General features: G+C 44.8%; 1 protein-coding gene across 1 annotated transcript in view; it reads right to left on the reverse strand.

Moving 5' to 3' along the window:
* gabrg1 (gamma-aminobutyric acid type A receptor subunit gamma1) overlaps positions 1-20,031 on the reverse strand; it is a 60,922-nt gene that overhangs the window by 25,930 nt on the left and 14,961 nt on the right. The window contains exons 4-7 of the mRNA XM_061695853.1: positions 4,715-4,935; positions 4,345-4,427; positions 3,350-3,487; positions 3,092-3,244 (exon numbers count right to left, since the gene is read on the reverse strand). Of these exons, the coding sequence (XP_061551837.1) occupies positions 3,092-3,244; positions 3,350-3,487; positions 4,345-4,427; positions 4,715-4,935 (595 nt within the window). The remainder of the gene's footprint in view (positions 1-3,091; positions 3,245-3,349; positions 3,488-4,344; positions 4,428-4,714; positions 4,936-20,031) is intronic.

The following is a 20,031-nucleotide window of genomic DNA, read 5'->3' on the forward strand; positions in this document are numbered from 1 at the left end:
ATGGAATGTCTCACCCCGTGCCACAAAAAATGTCACATGAAAATAGTGATGTCCTCCACACCACATAACATTTAAAACATTCATTACAGGTATGAAAGAGTATGAGCGTGGACCAATGGAGCGTGAAGAAAATGGTCTCGTTATCTTAACCCCAATAATTAATATTTTATTCCACTGGTTTTAAACCACAAAATAATCCTAGAATGGAAAAATAACGCCAAAACGCAGTCCAGCCCTTCGGTGTTCGCGAAGGTGGTAGAAAAGGAGGGGGGGGGGGGGGGTGAAGGGGGTAAACCCCCCCTGTTTGACCCGCTCTGGCCATAAAAGGGGCCGGAGCTGGGAGAAGTTGAGAAGTTTTTGGAGTCTTGGTGCACAAGGCTTTTTGGTCACTCCGACCAACTCACCGACGACCGCGCCAGGAAGGATGACCACCACACCTGAGGTGACAAGGACACATCGGACGATCTCTGGCTGCTGCTTCCTGCAAGCGCTCCGAGCCACCCTGCTTGGGGGCCCGAACTCAGTCTGAGGGAACGGAGGCGGACTCAACGCCTGCTCCAAACATCACCCGAGAGACGTCCTGCCTGACAACTCGTCGGCCTCCTGTTTTTCCTCCCTCCCTTCCGTCGAATCCAGCTGCTCACGGTGCGGACCGGGCCGGCCGAACACTCGGGAGCCTGACTCGCCGGCTTCAAACGTGTTCCAGACACGTAAGTCCAACATTGCGGTCTACTAAAAGTACCGATTAGTGCATATTTGGGTTTATATTAACGAGACCAGGAGTACTCAGCTATATGCATTCACTACACGCCCAATCTGCTCATCTCATGTCACAAATACCTTCCTTTGTCAATGTTCGTAGATACCTTGCTTGTTTTGTGTTTGTCTGTGTTTTATCCTGCAGAAACCATTTTTGATTATTAAATTTTCTATCAAATTCACTACTTGCATTGGTTATATGTGTGTTTGGGTTCGGAACGAAACCTCTCGAAAGTGTAGAACTCAAGGTTCCTAGAATGTAGCCACCTTCCGACAACAGACTGATTATAAAGGTTTGTCGTCATTTCACCTCAAGTTAAATTTGTACAAGTATGACGTGGTGCCCCTCATATCTATCAGATATCTTGATTTATAGCGCTGTAATTTAAAATTACGATAACCCGGAAGTGACGCAGGCGCCGCTTCCAACTCATCGTTTTCTTCTAAATTATGCACAATTTGATGTCCCCCAATAAATGCTACAGTAGTTCATTTCTACCTGATGCACATTATTAAGAACTTGCTCATTCTGGAGCCTATGAACGGTTTTCTAACATCAGTTCATTTTCATTCAAGAGTGCTAGGTTTTGTTAGGGACTTCCAGGACGAAACCCGTCTGAACACATTACATGCAAGCCTTCGTATCTCGGGGAATAAACGGCGTATTTGGCAACTAATTCAGTGTGGCCACAGCCGGCATTTATAGCAGCCACATCACAGCTGCGTGAGAATGCGAGGTGCATTCAGGGACACTGCATAAATGGGAGAGAATGTGTTCTTTGGTGGTGCTTTTGTAATACAGGACATAATTGTAAAAATTGATTACTAAGAAAATTATTATTTGCATCAGAATGCTTTAGTTAAAACTATACAATCACACTGTCATAATATGGAATTTCTTTTGTTTTGTGAAAGAGAAAAAAACCCTCCTTGAGCCGTCACCTTATCGTGGTGGAGGGGTTTGTGTGTCCCAATGATCCTAGGAGCTAAGTTGTCTGGGGCTTTATGCCCCTGGCAGGGTCACCCATGGCAAACAGGTCTTAGGTGAGGGACCAGACAAAGCACCGCTCCAAAAAGCCCTATGACGAGTACAATAAATGGATTCAGGTTTCCCTTACCCAGACGCGGGTCACGGGGTCCCCCTCTGGAGCCAGGCCCGGAGGTGGGGCTCGAAGGCGAGCGCCTGGTGGCCGGGCCTGCACCCATGGGGCCCGGCCGGGCACAGCCCGAAAGAGTAACGTGGGTCCCCCTTCCCATGAGCTCACCACCTGTGGGAGGGGCCATAGGTGTCGGTTGCAGTGCGAGCTGGGTGTGTCATCGGACTTGCGGCCGCATGTCTTGGACACTCGGGTAATGAGAGGGTCGGAGCTGTCAACTGATCACCACCTGGTGGTGAGTTGGCTCCGATGGTGGGGGAAGATGCTGGTTCGACGTGGCAGGACCAAACGTATTGGGAGGGTCTGCTGGGAAAGTCTGGCGGAATCCCCTGTCAGAAGGAGTTTCAACTCCCACCTCCGACAGAACTTTGCTCATGTTCCGGGGGAGGCGGGGGACATCGAGTCTGAGTGGACCATGTTCCACGCCTTTATTGCTGAGGCGGCCGACCGGAGCTGTGGCCGTAAGGTGGTTGGTGCCTGTCGTGGCGGCAATCCCCGAACCCGTTGGTGGACACCAACGGTGAGGGATGCCGTCAAGCTGAAGAAGGAGTCTTATCGGGCCTCTTTGCATGTGGGACTCCTGAGGCAGCTGATGGGTACCGGCTGGCCAAGCGGAATGCAGCTTTGGTGGTCGCTGAAGCAAAACCTCGGGCATTCTTTAATTGTGAACTATGAACTAAACTAGTTCCTTTTTGGAACGATGAATTGAATTTTCAACTCGTTGGCGTAGAAAATGAACTTTCTCAACACTAATAGTAAGACATCGAATGATCCAAACGCGAGGTCGCTATAAATGCTTGGCTGCCAAGATATCATCAACGGCCAATCAGAACAAAGCTATTTTCCATATTTACATTAAAAAGATTAGCAATACAATCAGAGCAAAGCTTATTTACTTGTCCAATATTAATGAAAAATCTGTCTGTCTCAACTGCCAGGTGAAAAAGAATAACTAGAATAGCTTGAAAAAGGACATTCTGAGATTAGCTTGAAAAAGGACATTCTGGGCATTTTAACACAAATGATCTTGCAAACCTGATAAAAAGACATCAAAGAATCAATTTTTTAAAAAAGTCAATAGAAGGGGATCTTTAAGATATTCAAGGCCTTATTATTTCTAGCACAACTCTTAAAGTGATCTGATAAACAGTTTAGAAAATAAGACTACATTGAACCTAAAGATGTGCGTGCCGGTACAGCATCCTTGTTAATCCAAAAAGAGACCCAGGACAGGACCACAATCATACTGCATGGAATGTAGGTCTGGATGGTGAAATAACCCATTCTCCGACTCAGGTCAAAAAAGATCGTCATGATGACATATTCCCCTGAAAACAAAAATTCTAGTCATTTTGGTAGGGCATTAGAGAATATAGAACTGCATAAAAAAGAAGGTGAGAAATGAGAGAACAAAAGTCAGTGTCATCTCTTACCTGACTGTGTGTGTGCCACATCCGAAGTATTTCTCATCCCTACAAACGCAAACTGGTAAAGTCTCCAATATCGCTGGTCAGCCACCTCCACTGCTCGTCTTTGCCACCGGTATAAAATCTCATTCCCAGGGTAACCGTCTAGAGAACAGTCCCCCGCAACACAGATACCACCACAGAAAAAGACAGATAGATCATTAATTTAATAGGTTATCAAACAGGAAGCTCATATCTCTCACAGAAAAGAGTAGTGACAAAAGTCAAAACACAACATTCAAGATGGAACTGACAAGCTCAGACTCATAAAATTCTATCAAATGAGCATAATGACTTAAATTGAAACCTAAAATAAAAGAAAGAAATTGGCCAAACTGTTTATACTCCCTCTCTAAAAGCATTAGAACAGTGAGGCAAATTCAGAGTGAACTGAGCAAAATTAACTCTTCAGAGTCGTGTGTGAGAAAGAACCTAGTTTTCGATAAGAAGTGGTTCTTTTCCAAACAAATTTTGTTTTTTAAAGTTGAAATATGTTCCGGAGTTTCAAATATTTTGTTCTTTGATTGCTTGGATAACTGATTTATGCTCATTTGCTGAATTTCAGCTTAACGGCAATGCACCAAACATCAATCATCTCCATGGAATGATTTTTGTATTTTTCACTGACATGTACAAGAAATGAGATGCTGAGGCACATGAGAAAAGTGAAGGGTGACACAAACAGCATGAATCAGACTGCAGAGAGTGTATAATTCATTAAGTCTGTCATAGCAAATGGTAGGCCACGAGGTGACGTCTTCTTTCCTTTGGTAGAGCAAATGATAGATTGGAACAGGCTTTGAGAGGCCAGCGTAAAGCAGATGGATCTTTTGGCAAAGAGAAGAAATAGGCTTAGCCTATACGCTAGCCCACTGAGAAGCCCCTGTCGCCAGGCAAGGTAAAAAAATTTGAAGTCACGATGACGGGTTTAGAATGCGAGGGGGAGACGTTTGACCACCTACAGCTTGAAAACTCCAGCGGACACGAGTGCTCATCCATTGGAAAGTTATGCAGCTTAAGGTAACACTCCGCATTAATAGTCAACCTGACAAAAACAGAATTGTGACAGAGAAAAGGCAAGTCTCATCATTGTTTTTCCCCCCTACCAAGTATGAATGAACATAATAAAAGTACTTTTCTGTGTCATCACACCAACAAATGCAGAGGAAATAATTATCATTTCATGCTTGAACAAATTGTGTTCACCTAAAAGAGAACAAATCCAAATGCACACGCTAAAGCAGCAGAAACAACAAGTATATTATTAACTAATAGTTTATTGCTGCAAAGGCCTAAACAAGGATAAGGAAAGTGGTTGCATTACTGTCTTACCTAAGTGTGTACATCACTCTACCATTGCTCCACAGCCTCAGTAGGCGATTTGGTGTGGTGATCCAGTGGGCATCTGATTTCCTGGAATTTCTGAAGAATGTGTCAGGTATCCAGATTTTGCCTACCATGTTACTGTTGAGCATAAGAAGCTTCATTGAACTGTTGAATTTCAGTCTGCCGTCATACCATGTCTGGGCAAAGAAGATGTCAATGGTGTATTCCTGTAAAATATGTAGGAAAAAAACATGCCAATGCTAATATACGAATTTATAATTCAAATCAGCATTGGGGCAAGAACGTGAACATTTATTTAAGAAACATAGCAAACCCTTAGCATGAACTTAATATTTTTTAAGAATGCACTAATCTGAACATGAGAAAAAAAAACTTGCATATCAACATAAAGAATACTCTAAGACAGGCACATCATGATCAACATTTACAATAAGAGAAACCTTCATGAATGTAAATATTCATCCATTATCTGAGCCGCGGCGGCACAGTGTGCGACTGGTTAGAGCTTCTGCCTCACAGTTCTGAGGCCCGGGGTTCAATCCCCGGCCCCGCCTCTGTGGAGTTTGTATGTTCTCCCCGTGCCTGCGTGGGTTTTCTCCGGGCACTTCGGTTTCCTCCCACATCCCAAAAACATGCATCGTAGGTTAATTGACAACTCTAAATTGCCCTTAGGTGTGAATGTGAGTGTGAATGGTTGTTTGTCTGCGGTTGGTTGGCAACCAGTTCAGGGTGTAGTACCCCGCCTCCTGCCCGATGATAGCTGGGATAGGCTCCAGCACGCCCGCGACTCGTGAGGAGAAGCGGCTCAGAAAATGGATGGATGGATGGATATCATCGGACAGGAGGCGACAGGCCTGTAGTCTTTCAGACCTGAGATTGCAGGTTTCTTGAGGACTGGTTTCTTGAGGACGGGGATGATGGTGGAATGTTGGAAATAGGATGGTACTTCACACAGTTTCCGAGAAATATTGAAGATCTGTGTGAAGACTGGAGAGAGCAGGTCCGCCCAAACTTTGAGGCAGGAAGGGGACGCAAGGGCTTGGCCCGCCGGTTTGTATATATTCTGTAGTTTGAAGATGCGTCTCACATCCTGTTCATGAACAGTCAATGCAGAAGTCAGAGGTGCATTGGTGGTTGGTGGTGGGACTGGATCAGTGTGGGGTGTGAAATTGTCCATTTCAAATCTGCAGTAGAAGGTGTTCAAGTCATCAGATAGTCCTTTATTGTTCTCCGCTTGGGGGGGGGGATGGTCGCTTGTAGTTGGTTAGCAATTTTAATCCTCGCCAGACTGATTTAGAGTCGTCAGCAGTAAACTGTTTTTCCAACTTTTCTGCATAATTTCTCTTTGCTATGTTAATTTCATTTGTCAGCTGATTTTTAGTGCGATTGTACCGTGCTCTGTCCCCACTTCGATTGGTGTCCTCTTTAGCCTGGCGAAGTTGCTGAAGTTTAGCAGTGAACCATGGCTTGTTGTTATTGAACATGGAAAATGTCTTTGTTGGTACACACACATCTTCACATCTGTTCTCTCACACATCTCTCACACCCAACCATGCTGTTCCAGCCTGAGGATACTTGCAATTTGTTTCATGGCTCCAGATGATATTAAACAGGTTTCCTGTTTCTTGAAAACCAAACCGGCTGGTTGAGGTTCAGGAAGGCCTTGTTACCAAGATGGCGCCTACCCGTGTGGACGCCACGGATACGCGCATTCCAGTATTGTTTTTGTGTTTTTCATTCGTCTTTGGAGACATTACACAACCCACTTACACAAGGGGAGACTTGCTAACCATCAAGGAGGCGACTGCGGACTTTCTTTCACCAACTTTCGCAAATCCCCTCAGTTTTTTCCCCGAGTCACCGGAGCAGCGACCGCGGTCTTTGGCGCATGGAGACGGAGGCGGCGCCTCAGAGGGAAGCGAGCTGGCATTCAGGTGAAGCTCCACAAGAGAGGATACAGATTGGCGTTTCCATCGATCCACCTCGCGAATCTACTCTCTACCCAACAAAATGGACGAGCTTCATCTTCTGATAAAGACCAGTAAAGACTTCAGACGTTCTGCCGCCATGTGCTTTACAGAGACTTGGCTTAGTGAGGCTGTACCCGATGGCGCCGTCATGCTTCCCGACTTCCATCTTCACCGGGCAGACCGCAACATGGAATCTTCGGGGAAAACAAAAGGCCGCGGCATATGCTTCTATATCAACGAAAAATGGTGCAAGGACGTCACGGAGCTCAGCACACACTGCAGTTTTTTAACTGTAAGCCATTCTACTCGCCTCGTAAGTTCGCATCATTCATACTCGCTGGTGTCTACATTCCGCCTCAAGCTAACATGAACGCTGCACTGTAATGCTCGCCGAACAAGTAAACGGAATTGAAAGAAAACACCTGGACTCACCCCTCATTATTCTCGGGGACTTTAACAAAGCTAAACTCAACCACGAACTCCCAAAATACAAGCAGCACATCGACTGTCCGACCAGGGAAAATAACATTTTAGACCACTGCAATACTACGCTAAATAACACATACCGTGCCAAACCTCGGGCAGCACTGGGCTCGTCTGATCACTGCTTAATTCACTTAATACCGACATACAGGCAAGAACCTAAATGCGTGAAGCCTACAGTGAAAACAGAGAAGCAAACATAGAACTTCAAAGCTGTTTAGACTTCACAGACTGGAGCTTCTTTGAAAATTCAGCTGGCAGCCTGGATGAATATATGGACACTGTCACATCCTATATGAGTTTCTGTCAAGATGTGTGTGTACCAACAAAGTCATTTTGCACCTTCAATAACAATAAGCCGTTGTTCACTGCCAAACTTAAGCAAACTTCGCCAAGCTAAGGAAGGCACATATCTGAGCGGGGACAGGGCCCTGTATAATCGAGCTAGAAACCAGCTGACTAAAGAAATTAACACTGCAAAGAGAAACTATGCAGCAAAGTAGGAAAAACAGTTTAGCGCTAACAACTCTAAATCAGTCTGGCATGCATTCCAATAGCTGACCAATTACAAGCAACGATCACCCCAAGCTGAGAACAATAGCACACTCGCCAATGACTTGAATACCTTCTACTGTAGATTTGAAAATGACACTTTCACACCCCCACCCACCCAGCCACACCACAGACCACAATCACACCTCTGACTTATGCATTAACCATCCACGAACAGGATGCAAGGCGTATCTTCAAACAACAAAAGATCAACAAAGCGGCAGGCCCAGACCTTGTGTCCCCATCCTGCCTCAAAGTCTGCGCGGACCAGCTCGCTCGAGTCTTCACCCAGATCTTCAATAGATCTCTGGAATTGTGCGAAGTACCATCATGTTTCAAACGCTCCACCATCATCCCAGTCCCCAAGAAACCTACAATCTCGGGTTTAAATGACTACATGCCTGTCGCCTTGACATCTGTGGTCATGAAGTCCTTTGAATGTCTCGTGCTGGACCACCTCAAGAGCGTTACAGGTCCCCTGCTGGACCCCCTGCAGTTTGCCTACCGAGTGAACAGGTCCGCGGATGATGTAGTCAACATGGGACTATACTTCATCCTAGAACACCTCGACAGTGCAGGGTAGGTCCCTGTTAGGATCAGGTCAGGTCAGCGTTCAACACCATCATCCCTGAACTCTTTTCTTCCAAGCTTCTCCAACTCAGCATCTCGCCTGCCAACTGCCAGTGGATTTAAAGCTTTCTGACGGGCAGGACAGAGTAGGTGAGGCACCACTGGCACCACTGGCACCACTGAGGCACCACTGTCATCTGCCTCATCAAAGACGGTGACGAGTCTGCATATCGACAGGAAGTGGAGCAGCTGGAGCTGTGGTGCGGCCGACACAACCTGGAGCTGAACACGCTCAAGACTGTGGAGATGATCATGGACTTCAAGAGGCATCCTTCACCAGAGCTGCCCATCACGCCGTCCAGCTGCCTGTGTCAAACATCGAGACCTTCAAGTTCCTGGGAATTACAGTCTCTCAGGACCTGAAGTGGGTGATCAACATCAACTCCGTCCTCAAAAAGGCCCAGCAGAGGATGTACTTCCTGCGGCTTCTGAGGAAGCACGGCCTCCCACGGGAGCTGCTGAGGCAGTTCTACACAGCGGTCATCGAACCAGTCCTGTGTTCTTCCATCACAGTCTGGTTTGGTGCTGCTACAAAAAAGGACAAACTCCGACTGCAAAGGACAATCAAAACTGCTGAAAAGCAGTCGGTACCCCCCAAACAAAATTTTATTTGTTTTTTTACAAAGACTTTATTTACTATGTTTTAGTAATATTGTACAGTGTCACGTATGTTGGCATTTGTATAAAACGGAATTTCCATCCATCCATCCATTTTCTGAGCCGCTTCTCCTCACTAGGGTCACGGGCGTGCTGGAGCCTATCCCAGCTGTCAGCGGGCAGGAGGCGGGGTACACCCTGAACTGGTTGCCAGCCAATCGCAGGGCACATACAAACAAACAACCAGTCGCACTCACAGTCACACCTACGGCCATTTAGAGTCTCCAATTAATGCATGTTTTTAGGATGTGGGAGGAAACCGGAGTGCCCGGAGAAAAGCCACGCAGGCATGGGGAGAACATACAAACTCCACACAGGCGGGACCAAGTAATGAACCCAGGTCCTCAGAACTGTGAGGCTGACGCTCTAACCAGTCATCCACCATGCCACAAAACAGAATTTATTTAAGAAATAAATTTGTCGAAGCAGCGACGCCTACGTTGCTTCTGGTTTAGCGTGATTTGACGCTTAGCGTTATAAATCAAGCTATTTTGTCTCGTAAAGGACACCATGTCACTTTTTATATGTATAAAATTCAAGAGAAAGCGACAACAAAGCTTTTATCAGTCTCATAATCAAAAGGTTGCTACATTTTATGAAATACGAGTTCTAGATGACAGAGGCTTACTTAAACTCAAAACACACGCAAAACACAACCAAGAGTGGAATTTTATCAAATATTTAATGAAATCTACGAGGGATCTATAGGGAAACACAAAGAGGGGTCTGACTACAACAAGGAATCATGAATAATGGTGCAATAAAGAAAAATATGCGTCCGAAAAGGGAAATAGAACATTATGTGTTGGACTAAAGTTTAAAATGTGAGCGTTTAATGCGTTCAGTCCGGACTATCCATCCATCCATCCATTTTCTGAGCCGCTTCTCCTCACTAGGGTCGCGGGCGTGCTGGAGCCTATCCCAGCTGTTATCGGGCAGGAGGCGGGGTACACCCTGAACTGGTTGCCAGCCAAGAGAAAGAGAAAGGACAAAGTTGGAATTTTGTAACTTCCCCCAAATTATTAGACACTAGTATTTACATCCTAACAACGCTTATTTTGCGGTACTCATGACCGTAGATCAGTTGGTCGGTGGGATGGTCTGTTTCAGTCGTCTCGGGAACGAGACGACTGAAAATGCACGATCTGTTTCAGTCGTCTCGGGAAGCATGGAGACAGGTTTGGTTGAAGAAGAAAAAAAATGCAGAAAATAAAACAAAAACAAAAGAGGCGGGAGAAGAAAAATTGTTGTTTGTCATGCCTTGTTGGGAGAATATGACTCTTTCTTCCCGCATGTTTCCTGGATCTGCTAGCAAGTTAAGAGAACTCACATTTGGCTGGGAGGGTATCTGGTAGCAATTGTTCTGGAGGCTTAGCAGCGGTGATCCACGGAGGCCAGGGATATATATATATATATATATATATATATAGCGTCAGCCTCACAGTTCTGCGGACCCGGGTTCAATCCCCGGCCCCAACTGTGTGGAATTTGCATGTTCTCCCCGTGCCTGCGGGGGTTTTCTCCGGGCACTCCGGTTTCCTCCCACATCCCAAAAACATGCATTAATTGGAGACTCTAAATTGCCCGTAGGCATGACTGTGAGTGTGAATGGTTGTCTGTTTGTATGTGCCCTGCGATTGGCTGGCAACCAGTTCAGGGTGTACCCCGCCTCCTACCCGATGACAGCTGGGATAGGCTCCAGCACGCCCGCGACCCTAGTGAGGAGAAGCGGCTCAGAAAATGGATGGATGGATATATATATATATATATATATATATATATATATATATATATATATATATATATATATATGGAGGAAATAATTATTTGATCCCTCATTGATTTTGTAAGTTCAACCACTGACAAAGAGATCAGCGGTATATAATATTAATGGTAGGCAGAGTTTTGTTAAGAGTAAGAAATAGAATATCTCAAATAAAATGAAGAAAATCACATTTAAAAAAAAAAAGGATAAAAATATGTTTGTAATTCATTAAGTGAAACATTTGATCCCATTTGAATTTTGGCTGCCACAGACTCGTCCTCCCACTTTAAGAAAGTACTCCTAATCCAAAATTGTAAAATGCATGAAAAGACAGCTATCTCAACTTCTTACCTGTATAAGGACACGAGACTTAACACCTATCTGATTGGCTAGATCGGAATCTAGATCGGAATCGGCCGATAATTAGCATTTTATGTTGATCGGCTGATCGGCTTTAATGTCATCCTGTCAATGACGTCATTGATCGGCTCCGCAAAAGACATTTATTCCGCGTCGCCATCGTGTACAGTATATTTGAATCCAAAAACTGTTTTTTTTTTTTTGCCTTCTCGCGTGTCTTTTGATGTAGTACTGTAAATATCTGACCACCAATAAAGTATTTTTTTCAAAAACATGTCGGCGGTATAGGACAGACAATGCGTCTGAGACAAACAACATGCAATGCCTGGATTAGACTACAAGACACATTTGGTCTTTCACGAAGTCTTTCAGACTACTGCAATAAAGTCTTGTATTCCGATACCACCGGATCCCGTCTTTTACGATCACTGGGCTTTATCTTGTCAACTCCAACACACATACACTCGTTACCACGGCCACAACAACAACAATCGATCGCGTGTGTACTGTTGTTGGTCAAAAAAGAACAAAATGGGGAAAAAACGTGTGGTGGTGGTGGTCACCGGTGCTCGGGAGAAGACATTCATTCAAGGATTCCTTGCGTTATGTTCACGCACTTTTAATACGATACGGCTCGCAAGCAGGCAACAAAACATTATGTAGCCTAGCAAGCAAGTGTGAGCACTAAGGATCATACGTAAACATGCCGGCATTCTACACAAGTATATAAAGTAAATGAACAAGTCATTTAAATAGACACATTGCTCAATCTTGTGATCAGATCGGTGATCGGTTATCGTTTTTTTTTTAAACTCGCTGATCAGTGATTGGTGATTGGCCCCAAAAATCCTGATCGTGTAAAGCCTAAAAGACACCTGTCCACAGAATCAGACGCCAACCTCTCCATCACCGGCAACACCAAAGAACTTTCTAAAAACATCAAGGACAACATGATAGACCTGCAAAAGGCTGGAATGGGCTACAAGACCATTGGCAAGAGGCAGGGTGAGAAGAACACTGTTAATAATTAGAATATGGAATTAACATAAAATGACTATCAATCTCCCTCGGTCTGGGGCTCTTCGCAAGATTTCACCTTGTGGGGTGTCAATGATCATGAGAAATGTTAGGCATCAGCCCAAAAAATACACGGGAGGAGCTTGTTAATGATCTCAAGGCAGCTGGGAACACAGTCACAAAGAAAAACATTAGTAACACACTATGCCGTAATGGATTAAATCCTGCAGCCCCTGTAAGGTCCCCCTGCTCAAGAAGGCACATGTCCAAAGTTTGCCAATGTACACCTGAATAATTCAGTGAATGATTGGGAGAAGGTGATGTGGTCAGATGAGACAAAAATCGAGCTCTTTGGAATCAATTTTACTCGCTGTGTTTGGAGGAAGAGGAATTCAGACTATGACCCCAAGAACACAATGGAGGTGAAAGCATTATGCTTTGGGGGTGTTTCTCTGCTAAGGGGACAGGTCAACCTCATCGCATCGAGAGAAATATGGATGGAGCCTTGTACCGTGAAATCCTGGTTGAAAACCTCCTTCTCTCAGCCATAAAACCTAAAATGAGTCGTGGATGGGGCTTCCAGCATGACGATGACCCAAAGCACACAGCCAAGGAAATGAAGGAGTGGCCAATGAAGAAGCACATTAAAGTCATGAAGTGACCGAGCCAGTTTCCAAACCTAAATCCCATAGAATATCTGTGGCGGGAGCTGAAACTTCGAGTTGCCAAGGCACAGCCTCGAAACCCGAAAGGACCAAGTTAATGGTGAGAATATTGGCACTTATTCCATAGTTGTGGACTTAACAAAGATGCCTGCAGAAAAAAAATCCCCCCAAAAAGGACTTAGTTATAATTTTAGGCTCGTTTTCTGATGAAATATTTGCTTTTTAGCCAGATTTTGGCCATGCTCACATTTTGGACACGTCAGCCTGTCACAGCCTGACAAGGCGAGGATATTTCCTCATTGACCTTTTATGTATTCTGGGGTGTAATTGTTGCCGATATTGAAAGTCTGGATGTTTTTTTTTTAATACAATGAGTGAAAATAGTGATTGTGCAGCATGTTGAAAGGCTTGTTGTTTAAAACAACCAACAACTGTAATGGAACATTGTAGTATTAGTTACTTTAAATAGCTCTAAATTTCTTGAGGAGTGCATCATTTGCACAATTGCCATTATATCAGTATCACCACGCTAAGTGGTACACTTTCATTGCTCAATGACTCTACACACTTTTTTTTGTCTGACTTGTATATTTCTTCATAGTGGCTGTTTTCTGTTATACTAGAGTGGGTCCAACTACCGGAGAAAAATCCCTTGTGTGTCTTGTAACATGGCCAATTAAGCTGATTCTGATTTTAAGAAAAAAATGTGCTAGCCTACAGATAGCGACATGCGATCCAAGTTTTCAAGTACCATGCAGAAAGACTTTCAGGAAAAATTCTACTTCATGACATTAAAAAGGTACGGAAGCATATTACATTCACTTGGATAAAAAAAATAATCCTGTTTTTCTGAGTAATTTTTTGGAGGGCTTTGTTTTTCTGACGGCGGCACGGTGGGCCAACTGGTTAGAGCGTCAGCCTCACAGTTCTGAGGACCGGGGTTCAATCCTGTGTGGAGTTTGCATGTTCTCCCCGTGCCTGCGTGGGTTTTCTCCGGACACTCCGGTTTCCTCCCACATCCCAAAAACATGCATTCATTGCACTCTAAATTGCCCGTAGCTGTGAATGTGAGTGCGAATGGTTGTTTGTTTCTATGTGCCCTGTCACTGGCTGGCATCCAGTTCAGGGTGTACCCCGCCTCCTGCCCGATGATAGCTGGGATAGGCTCCAGCCCGCCCGCGACCCCAGTGAGGAGAAGCGGCTCAGAAAATGGATGGATGGATGTTTTTCTGACTATTCTTTTCTGTTTTTCTGACAAATGTTTTTCCCACCTGTTTTTCTGACTATTTTATTCTGTTTTTCGGACACATTTTTTTCCACCTGTTTTTCTGACTATTTTTTTCTGTTTTTCGGACAAATTTTTTTTTATGCAATACGCTTCCGTAAAAAAGCAACCAAAATTGGATGGATTGCAGAAATTTCAATATGTCACTCTGACTGGGGATCATTCGACCTATGTTAGTAATGCAAATTACATCTCTGCACACATTGCTGATGTCGCAGACGGAATATGGCATCTACAGTCTTTTGCCCTGGCTGTGCAGAAGACAATCAATCCAAAGACACTGTGCTGAAAATGTGTAGAGGATATTCTCTCGATAGCAGAAATGCAGCCCTATGGGGGGCACAAGTCAGTGCAAACTGTAGGCCAGTCCCAAGCCCGGATAAATGCAGAGGGTTGCGTCAGGAAGGGCAACCGGCTTAAAACTTTGCCCAAAAAATATGAGTGTTCATCCAAAGTGAGACAGGACGAATGTTGTGCAGCTTTCGGGAAGAGGTGAGACAGGCTCTCGGTGGACAGGAGGAGCTTCCAGAAGACTGGACCACTGCAGCCAAGGTGATCAGAGAGGCAGGCAGGACACCAAGTACACCAAGTACTCACTTGGTGTATCTTCTGGCAGGAAAGGAGAAGAAGTGGGACACTGAGAGGACCGAGGCAGTTGGTCCTGATGACATTCTTGTGGAGGTATGGAAGCATCTAGGAGAGGTGGCTGTGGAGTTTTTGACCAGCTTGTTCAATAGAATTCTAGCACGTGAGAAGATGCCTGAGCAATGGAGGAAAAGTGTGCTGGTGCCCATTCTTAAGAACAAGGGTGATGTGCAGCGCTGTGGGAACTATAGAGGAATAAAGTTGATGAGCCACACAATGAAGTTATGGGAAAGAGTAGTGGAGGCTAGACTCAGGACAGAAGTGAGTATTTGTGAGCAGCAGTATGGTTTCATGCCTAGAAAGACTACCACAGATGCATTATTTGCCTTGAGGATGTTGATGGAAAAGTACAGAGAAGGTCAGAAGGAGCTACATTGTGTCTTTGTAGATCTAGAGAAAGCCTATGACAAAGTACCCAGAGAGGAACTGTGGTACTGCATGTGGAAGTCTGGAGTGGCAGAGAAGTATGTTAGAATAACACTGGACATGTACGAGGGCAGCAGAACAGTGGTGAGGTGTGCTGTAGGTGTTACAGACGAATTTAAGGTGGAGGTGGGACTGCATCAGGGATTAGCCCTGAACCCCTTCCTGTTTGCAGTGGCGATGGATAGGCTGACAGATGAGGTTAGACTGGAACCCCTGTGGACCATGATGTTTGCAGATGACATTGTGATCTGCAGTGAAAGCAGGGAGCAGGTGGAGGAACAGTTGGAAAGATGGCGGCATGCACTGGAAAGCAGAGGAATGAAGAATAGCCGAAGTAAGAATATATGTGCATGAAGGAGAGTGGTGGTGGGGGAAGAGTGAGGCTCCAGGGAGAAGAGATAGCAAGGGTGGAGGACTTTAAAAACTTGGGGTCAACCGTCCAGCGCAATGGTGAGTGTGGTCATGAAGTGAAGAAACGGGTCCAAGCAGGTTGGAACAGGTGGAGGAAGGTGTCAGGTGTGTTATGTGACAGAAGAGTCTCTGCTCAGATGAAGGGAAAAGTGTATAAAACAGTGGTGGTGAGGCCAGCCATGATTAGAGACAGTGGCACTGAAGAGACAACAGGAAGCAGAGCTGGAGGTGGCAGAAATGAAGATGTTGAGGTTCGCTCTCGGAGTGACCAGGTTGGATGCAATTAGAAATGAGGTCATCAGAGAGACAGCTAAGGGTCGATGTTTTGGAGACAAAATTAAAGAGAGCAGACTTCAATGGTTTGGACACGTCCAGAGGAGAGAGTGAGTATATTGGTAGAAGGATGATGAGGATGGAGCTGCCAGGCACGAGAGCTAGAGGAAGACCAAAGAGAAGGTTGTGGATTTCGGGAGGGAAGACATGAGGGCAGTTGGTCTTCGAGAGGAGAATGCAGGAGATAGGCTTACATGGAAAAGGATGACTCGGTGTGGCGACCCCTAAAGGCACAAGCCTAAAGGAAAAGAAAAAGAAAGAAGCAGAGGAATGTGGACTTCTACAAAAAGAACAACAATTGGAACAGACAGTGCTCAAACAATGAAAGCTGCAGCATAACACCTCCCATTTCAACACATGCCTTGTATTGCTCATATCTTGCAAAGAGCCATCACTGTTAGCCTTGCCGATAGTGCGTTTAGTGATACATTAGCAAAATGGCGCAATATAGTGGGTCACTTTAAACACAGCTAATACAGAGAAACTACACCAGGAGCAATCAAGGCTGGGAAGAAAGCGAGCAAGAAATTGAGCAACTGATGCAGGATGTAGCCACAAGGAGGAATTCAACACTGGAAATGATATCTCATCTACTGAAAAATCAAGAGGCTGTTTTTGCTGCTTAAAGGTCTGAGGACAAAGATTTTAATTTTTTTCTTGATAACTCAAGAAGTCCTTTACAAACCTCCACTGACATTTCAAAGTGATTATATAGCAGTTATACAGCAGTTAAATCGATAAATGTGATACAAAATGCGCCTTCTGCATCCCGCGCCTTCCGGTCTTCGTCTCTTTCCGGCGCTGTGACGTCACCCAAGCCAAAGATCCTGTTCATTCGGCATTGTGTGCTATTGTTCCATGCTGTTGTTCCCGTCCTTGTATATTTTTTGTCGTATGATTTAACGATGTCACCATGATTTATTGTGCACCCAATATTGACAGGATAAAACAGACTTCTTGAAATTTTTGCAGATTTATTAAAAAAGAAAAACTGAAATATCACACAGCCATAAGTATTCAGACCATATGCTGTATTTAGTAGAAGCAACCTTTTGAGTTAATACAGCCATGAGTCTTTTTGGGAATGATGCAACAAGTTTTTCACACCTGGATTTGGGGATTCTCTGCCATCTGCCAGTGGATTTACAGCTTTCTGACGGGCAGGACACAGCAGGTCAGGCTGGGGGAGGCCACCTCATCCACACAAAGCATCAGCACTGGGGCGCCCCAAGGTTGTGTCCTCTCTCCGCTGCTCTTCTTTCTCTACACAAACGACTGCACCTCAGCGCACCCGACTGTCAAACTCCTGAAGTTTGCAGATGACACCACTGTCATCGGCCTCATCAAGGACGGTGACGAGTCTACATATCGACAGGAAGTGGAGCGGCTGGAGCTGTGGTGCGGCCGACACAACCTGGAGCTGAACACGCTCAAGACTGTAGAGATGATCGTGGACTTCAGGAGGCATCCTTTGCCACAGCTGCCCCTCACGTTGTCCAGCTGCCTTGTGTCAACCATCGAGACCTTCAAGTTCCTGGGAATTACAGTCTCTCCGGACCTGAAGTGGGCGACCAACATCAACTCCGTCCTCAAAAAGGCCCACCAGATCATGTACTTCCTGCGGCTTCTGAGAAAGCACGGCCTGCCACCGGAGCTGCTGATGCAGTTCTACACAGCGGTCATCGAATCAGTGTTCTTCCATCACAGTCTGGTTTGGTGCTGCTACAAGAAAGGACAAACTCCGACTGCAACGGACAATCAAAACTGCTGAAAGGATTGTCGGTACCCCCCTACCCACCCTTGAGGACTTGCACGCTGCCAGAACTAAGACAAGAGCGTGCACCCCGGTCACCAGCTCTTCCACCGCCTTCCCTCAGGTAGGCGCTACCGATCAATGCAAATTAGAACTAGCAGACATTCCACCAGCTTCTTCACTCTTGCAATCAACTTCTTAAACAGCTAACCTACAATTCCATTGCAACATGCTGGCAATTTTTTGACTTGAGTTCGTTGTCACATTTCTGTGGGGCCAATTATACATTACTCGTGCACTCACTGTAGTTGTCTCGCCACGCTGCACTATTTGCATATCTGTTGTTGACTAATACTGGCCACTCATGCCAGAATAGCATCTGCTCCGTTTGCACACTGATTTAGGAGTATCTGCAACATTTGCACAACCAACATTGTCCCAGATTATCGCACTACTCGTCACTTTAAACCGCATACACTCCTTGAAGTCTTTGCACAATGGTCTTTGCAGCGGACTATTGCAATATTAGTCATTCAAATTGCTCTAAGTGCTAGAGGACTATACATCTTTTTGTACAATTGTCCAAAAAAAAAAGTACTAGCATTACCAGATAACTAGCAACCCTTAACTGGTCAGGGACTGTTTTTTTGTTTTTGTCAATGTCTTTATGTCTCAAAAGTGTTCTCTGTCAATTGACTGTCTGTTGTCGTAATAGAGCGGCTCCAACTACCGGAGACAAATTCCTTGTGTGTTTTTTGGACATACTTGGCAAATAGAGATGATTCTGATTCTGATTTCCTCCTTGCTGAATGTTGGTGGACAGCCATTTTCAGGTCTCTCCAGAGATGCTCAATTGGGTTTTAGTCAGGGCTCTGCCTGGGCCATTCAAGAACAGTCACGGAGTTGTTCTGAAGCCACTCCTTCATTATTTTAGCTGTGTGCTTCGGGTCATTCTCTTGTTGGAAGGTGAACCTTCGGCCCAGTCTGAGATCCTGAGGACTCTGGAGAAGGTTTTTGTCCAGGATATCCCTGTACTTGGCCGCGTTCATCTTTCCTTCGATTGCAACCAGTCGTCCTGACACTGCAGCTGAAAAACACCCCCACACCATGATGCTGCCACCACCATGCTTCACTGTTGGGACTGCATTGGTCAGGTGGCAGTGCCTGGTTTTCTCCACACACCGCTTAGAATTAAGGCCAAAAAGTTCTATCTTGATCTCATCAGACCAGAGAATCTTATTTGTCACCATCTCCTTTGGGTGTTTTTTTTTAGCAAACTCCATGCGGGCATTCATGTGTCTTGCACTGAGGAGAGGTTTCCGTCGGGCCACTCTGCCATAAAGCCCCGACTGGTGCAGGGCTGCAGTGATGGTTGACTTTCGAGGACTTAAATAAGAAAAATTCTTAAAAATAAGAATGTCCTTCAATAAAAATCCAAACTTCTAACTATTTACAGTCCTTGCCTAGGAGTTGATAAAGGGCATGAAAAAAAAACATTAATTCAATTATGTTATATTCTTTGTCACAACCACGTAGCTCCCCACACGACAAACAGATCTGTCTTTTACTTTAGTGAACAGACAATCTGCCTCCAACCTGTCTTGGAAGTTAAAAGGTTTCCATCTTTCATTTGGCCATCTTTGGGAAGGGGAAGTGTAAATTTGCTCGAGGAGACTGATCGCATAGTTGCTAACGACTGCAACAGAAAGGGAAGGAGCGCTCGCCACTCTAGACTGATGGGCCAACACACTAGCAAAGCAAAGCAAATCTGGGCCCCAGGCCTGAGTTTGACATATATGCTATAGAAATTCACTTCCAGAACAATTTTTATTTCCATATTTTTAAAATTATGTCAAGAACATTACCGCGGGACCGTTATTCCAATGTATTATGTGACGGGATAAGAAAAATCTGAATACTCTTCAATTTCACAACATACTCATTACGCTATAATCGTCATCATTAATAAATTATAGCTTCAATATCTGTTATTGTAAAGTATTGCATCAACCTGGCGGATGCATTTTCAGCCAAATGTCTTCTCTTGCATGCTTTTTTGTGTTTCCTGTATCCACTATTCCTGCTGATATTATGCAAATTTCCCCATTGTGGGACTAATAAAGGTTATCTTATATTATAAAGATTTATTGTATTAATGTACTTTTAAATTATCGGTTCATTTTCTCAAGTGATGTAGCAGCGGTGACGTACTAGTTATTTTTCAATTTCCGGTCCCTGTTATGGCTGTCTAGCGTCATATATTACAATATTTTCATCTATAAATGTACTAATTTGCCTGCTTTTGTGCTTCAAAGTTGGCTGCAACACAGTTCCAGCCAGACCAATGTGA

Source organism: Phycodurus eques, chromosome 14 (assembly GCF_024500275.1).
Source record: "Phycodurus eques isolate BA_2022a chromosome 14, UOR_Pequ_1.1, whole genome shotgun sequence".
NCBI lineage: Eukaryota > Metazoa > Chordata > Actinopteri > Syngnathiformes > Syngnathidae > Phycodurus > Phycodurus eques.